Raw genomic sequence first — 5,567 nt, 5'->3', positions numbered from 1 at the left:
ATAGAGGTTAGGCTGATGGGCCTGTAGTTTGCTGGATCTACTTTCCTCCCTTTTTTGAAGATAGGCACCACATTGGCCCTCTTCCAATCGTCAGGCACTTCACCAAAGCCCCAGGAGTTCTCAACGATCCATGCCATGGGCTGAGCTATGATGCCTGCCAGCTCTTTGAGTACCCTTGGGTATAAATGGTCAGGGCTGGCTGACTTTTGCCACCCTGGCAGTGAAGAAGTTTTTCCTGATGTCTAGCCTAAATCTGCTCTCTGTCAGTTTTTTGACCATTGTTCCTTGTTACTCCAAGAGGCATTCTGGTGAACAGAGTATCTCTGATACCTTGCTGTGCCCTCCTAATGAATTTGTAGGTGTCCACAAGATCACCTCTTAACCTTCTCTTGCGGATGCTGAAGAGGTCCAGGTCCCTTAGTTTCTCCTCATAGGGCCTGGCCTGTAAACCCTTAACCATATGAGTGGCCCTCCTCTGGACCCTTTCAAAGATATCTACATCCTGGTTACAGTATGACGCCCAAAACTGGATGCATTACTCCAACTGCAGTATGACAAATGCTGCATTGAGGGGAAGTATCACCTCCTTGGTTCTATTTGTCATGCATGTGCTGATGCATGATAAAGTGCAGTTAGCTTTGATGATGATTTTATCACACTGATGACTCATGTTCATCTTGGAGTCCACTATGACTCCAAGATCCCTTTCCGCTTCTGTGCTGCTGAGGGGGTCATTTCCTGGCCATTAGGTGTGCTGGATATTTTTACATCCTAGGTGCAGTGCCCTGCATTTGTCCTTGTTGTACTGCATCCTGCCCACTTTTTCAGCCTATCCAGGTCTGCCTGTAATTGTTCCCTCCCCTCCGGAGTGTGCACTTCACTTCACGGTTTAGTATCATCCACAAACTTGGACAGAGTACGCTTCACACCCACATCCAAGTCACTAATTAAGACATTGAAGAGTACAGGTCTAAGGACCAAGCCCTGCAGGACCCCGCTATCCACATCCTTCTACTACCACTCTCTGGGTGTGACCCCCAAGCCAATTTGCCATCCGCCCGGACCATGTAAACATCTAAGTCACAGCCTCTTAATTTATTTATGAGAATGGGATGAGATACCGTATTGAAGGCCTTCCTAAAATCTAGGAAAACAAGATCTACTTGTACTCCTGTGTCTATGTAATGTGTAGCAACCCCAGACTGATGCTGATGAAAGCTGATTGTCAGCATTAGCATGGGGAATGGGGTGTTGGATTTTGGACTGGGAAAACCCTAGTCCCTATGCTGAAAAACAACTGCCAGGAGAATGAATTGCAAGGGTCCCTGATGAGGGGGAGCTGAGAGGCTCTGGGTGCTGGGAACGTGGCAGCTCCTGAACCTGGAAGCCTCTCCTGCTTTGCCCTTGTGACCCTGTAAGCAGGTATGCACTTCCATCCCACTGCCATACAGGAATTCCACTGACCTCCGTCTCATCCTCCTACTCACCCACCACATCTTGATGGTAAAATTATATTCAGGAGGATGGATGACTCCTGGACTGAGGGTCAGTCTGGCAGGGTCACTGGTCTTCTGCAGGCTACACCTTCCTACACCCTGCCCCTTTCCTCTCAGGCTGATGGTAGCTATTCCCAAATTATTGTGGGGAATGCCTAGTAATGTCACTTCTCAGGTTTCCCCAAGCTCTTTAATTAGCAGCTTCTCAGTCTCTTCTTTCTCTAGCCAAATTTCTCCTTGGCTCAGATAGTTGGGTTATCCTTGGAGATACTTAATTAACTCTTTCCTGTCTCTTCCCAGCCTTGCCTCGAGCCTTACTGACTTAATCTCTTTGAATATCTCCAGGTGCAGGATATAGAGCCCTGCTTAACCATAAATCAAACCCTCAGGGAATCCTTCTTCCCAGCTTTTTTCATTTATACAGGGAAAGTAAAGGTGAGTTCTTTGTCAGTGGTGTGGCAAGGGACCTTTGTCACCTGCTCAGGCCCTTAAAGTGGCAGGTAGTGAGGCAGCCTGCAGGTGACTGCAGAGCCAATCAGGCAGTCACATGACAGCCAGCTGGCCACCTGATTGGAGCTAGGCTTTGGAGCCTCGGCATAAGAGCAGACCCTGAGAGGCAAAGCCGGGGAGTTGCTGCAGGGATGCTTCCAAGTTAACATTGCCCAGCTGGAGCTCCTCTGCTCCCAGGAACATCTGGAGGTCTGGGTAGGAACTATGAGTATGGAGGAGGTTCCTAGGGACACAGTAGGGTCCCAAGCCCCAAGGAAAAGGCTAAGGGCCTAAGGAAGAGCTAGGAAGGGGCTTGTAGCTTGTGGGCTTACACAGGGGCTAGGCAAGCCCCTGATTAGAACTGGAAGGGGCTGAGGCTGGAGGCTCAGGTGAGCCCAGTTGAGTGAAGGGCTTCCTCATATAAGACCTCTGAGGCAACAGGCCAGACCAGCTAAGGATGGCTTTATGGTGGGGCCCAGAGTGGGACCCTGGCTGTCTAAGGAGATCAGCTGCTGCTTCACTGATGCCAGAAAACCCTGACTGGTCAAAGCAAAGAGGCCAGGGCTGAAAGGCAATTAAGCCCACCATGAGGTAATCCAGGGCTGCAAAGAGCCATCTGGCACCCTGAATGGCCTAGAGGTGGGGCCAGAGCCTAAAGAGGCTGAATGTCCTTTCAGTGGAGGGGGGCATTACTGCCAAAGGGATGACAGGCTCAGCTGGACAGCAGGCTGGATTGAAGGAGAATGAAGTTCAGCCTGTCGATGGGACGCATCCATTAAGGGGTCAGAGAGAGATGGGCCAGAGGAGGAGCGAAGTTATGAGATGGAGGCTGCAATAGAGTGCCAGAGTGCATAGCCCAGGGAGAACATCCAGGAGCCTATAGGGGCAAAGAAAGACCAGGGCAGGTAGGCTTGCATGGATCCTGGGGAATGACCTAAAACGAAGATGCCCAGTTCTCTCCCCAGGCCAATCAGTGCAGGCTCCATGGGGCATGTGTTCACATACCCTCAGGGTCTGCCTGTTTCCCAGATTTTCCCTGGACCCTCTTCCCTGGCACACTGGGGATGTACCACTTTCCCAGACCCATCCCACTAAATTTCCTGCGAGAGCTGCCAGCTCTGTGGAAGTGTAGCACGGACTTGGGCGGAGCCCCTGCTACAGGCACCCACAGAACAAGACACTTAAAAATGGCAGGTGACTGAGATCTGGGCTGAGCCTATGATTTTTAGACATCCCAGGTAATGGGGACTCCAGGATGAGGAAGAAGCTCCCCGATCCCAGGGTCCCAGTGCTCCAGGACTTCTAAAAGCCATGTGTGCAGCTGGACTGTCTTGGGGTGGGCTGACAATCAGCTGATTGTCAGACTCTCAGCCCAACAGCCTGGGGTCTTGAACCCACCTAGGGCTCTTGGGGCCAGTCCAAAAATCCAGCTCATTGTCAGACCTGGTCCTGACAGTCCTTTGTCCAGTTTGAGATCCAGGGCTGTTGATGCCGGGGCTGACAAACAGCTGATTGTCAGACATGGCCCAGACACCCACGGTCTTGAATGCAGCCAGGGCTGTTGGGTTTGGGTCTTGCACTGGGTGCAGGACTGTCAGATCAGTCTGACAAGCAGCTGATTTTTCAGATGCAGCCCTAAGAGCCCTGGCTCTGAAACCTCTGTGGGCTTGAGGCAGCCCTGGTTCTGAGACAGAGCCACCTCCTACTTGATTGGCAGTGGCGTGATTGGGACTGGAGGAATTTTATGCCCAATCCCAAACATTGTGCCTCCTGCCATGAATGTCTGGGCATGAGGTTGCGGATTGAGCATAACATTTCTTTGATTCCAAATACACCATCATTTTAATTTCTGTCATGGGGCTAATACTGGTGGACCACGTTCTCTGCTTCTTGAGCTATCTTTGGTTTTCTTTGGTTGGAGAAAGGGTGGGGAGCAAGAGCCACTCTGACCTGTGCCTGCTAAATATGGTGTTTTACAGACAATGGTGTTTTACAGACAGTACACCAAATGGGGATTTCCAATCTCTGTACATTCAGGCTACTTCATCTGCCCAACCCTCCCCATTCCTACATATCTTCTATACCAGAAGATGCGGGGGGAAGGGAGAGGGATGGCTTAGAAATGGAGTCACTTTGCTTTATTCCTGCTAAAGCACCTAAGACAAAAATGTAGGAAGAGGTTTCTACACTTCTTGCACTACATGAAATGTACAGAACAGTGAAGAATTTAATGCATTTCAAACTATTAAATGCTAATGGCTTGATACTGATTTTGTTTATATGTGCTGATTCAGAGCAGCAGAAAATTTTGCCCAAGACCTTTCATGGAATAATTCTTGTATACATCACATGCATATTTTTCTTTGCACAGGGTTTAAAAGGTGATCCTGGTAATCCTGGTATGGCTGGCCCTAAAGGAGAAAAGGTACTTGTTTGTGTGTGAAGATACATGTCTGTTTAAACTAATTAATATATTAAACCATTTAGTTTATACAGATGCATATTTCATATGCAAAGTTACATTAAAAGAATGTTAAAATTTTTCATGTTAAGCACTAAAAAGTTGGGAAATGCAGTATAAGGTTATTTATGCAATCCTATTATGTTGTGATGTAGTCTTTAATTTCATACATTGCATGCAAATTTTCCCACAGCCTCCTACCTTGAAGTGCAAGATGAATGTGTTCTAAGTATGAGTTGGTACTTTGTTTTATCCCCATTTTGCTTTTTTTAATTTTGTATTACCGTCATTGTATTGTATGTGATCCCAGGTCTACAATCCTTATGTACCCTATTCCAATCTAGTTCTCAGTAAACAAATATTTAAATTAATGTATTTTGTTCTGAAGATAATTTAGTATACAATGTGCTTTTCTTTTCAGGAGTGTAACCATCACTTATTTTTCTTCCGTAGCTAAATTCCATTGAAAAGCACATATGCTCTTACCATGTTTTCCTACTTTAAATATGATCTATCTGCATGTTTTAACTTGCTAAGTATAAATACAAATTATTCTAATAAAAATATCAACAGGATGTGTAGATTAAAAAGAAAATAAAATTGGGTGTCATGGTTATTAATATTAGACCTTCTCAAAGCCCCTCTTCCTATTTTTGTGTGTCATCCCTTGTCAAATTTATGACCTAAAGCTCAAAGCCTTATGTAGGGGCTCAGGCCTTGGGGATCTAAAATGTCAAAACACTTACACATATGAGTGATTTTATATATGTGAGCAGTCCCATTCAGTTAAATAGAAAAGCTTGTGCATTCAAAGTTAACTTTATACAAAAGTATTGTCAGGATTAGTTCCTTAAACTGTAATTCTTTGCATTGGGGGCCTGTCATTTTGTTTTTCTCTAAAACTCTATGTATAGCTGTGGCATGTATAACAAATAAATAAATAACAACATTTCATATTAGTGTCTGTGAACTGAGATCGTGTAGCTGACAGCTATTTCACATTTATTTATATGCTGTCTCATGTTCACTAACTGTGCTATAATTTGTGTAACTATAAACAGACTTCTGATTTGTTTTCCCCCTTTGATTTTACTAGGGAGATTCAGGGCTACCAGGACTGG

General features: G+C 46.0%; 1 protein-coding gene across 3 annotated transcripts in view; it reads left to right on the top strand.

Annotated features, from left to right (window-relative positions):
• Window positions 1–5,567, top strand: part of COL19A1 (collagen type XIX alpha 1 chain) — a 594,002-nt gene that overhangs the window by 222,202 nt on the left and 366,233 nt on the right. For all 3 annotated transcript variants that reach the window (XM_019520501.1, XM_019520502.1, XM_019520500.1), the window contains exon 14: window positions 4,357–4,410. In XM_019520501.1, the coding sequence (XP_019376046.1) occupies window positions 4,357–4,410 (54 nt within the window). The remainder of the gene's footprint in view (window positions 1–4,356; window positions 4,411–5,567) is intronic.

Source organism: Gavialis gangeticus, unplaced genomic scaffold, assembly GCF_001723915.1.
Source record: "Gavialis gangeticus isolate Ggan-Ray unplaced genomic scaffold, GavGan_comp1, whole genome shotgun sequence".
Taxonomy (NCBI): Eukaryota; Metazoa; Chordata; order Crocodylia; family Gavialidae; genus Gavialis; species Gavialis gangeticus.
Note: the sequence above shows the minus strand (reverse complement) of the source record. Positions and strands in the feature narration are given on the sequence as shown.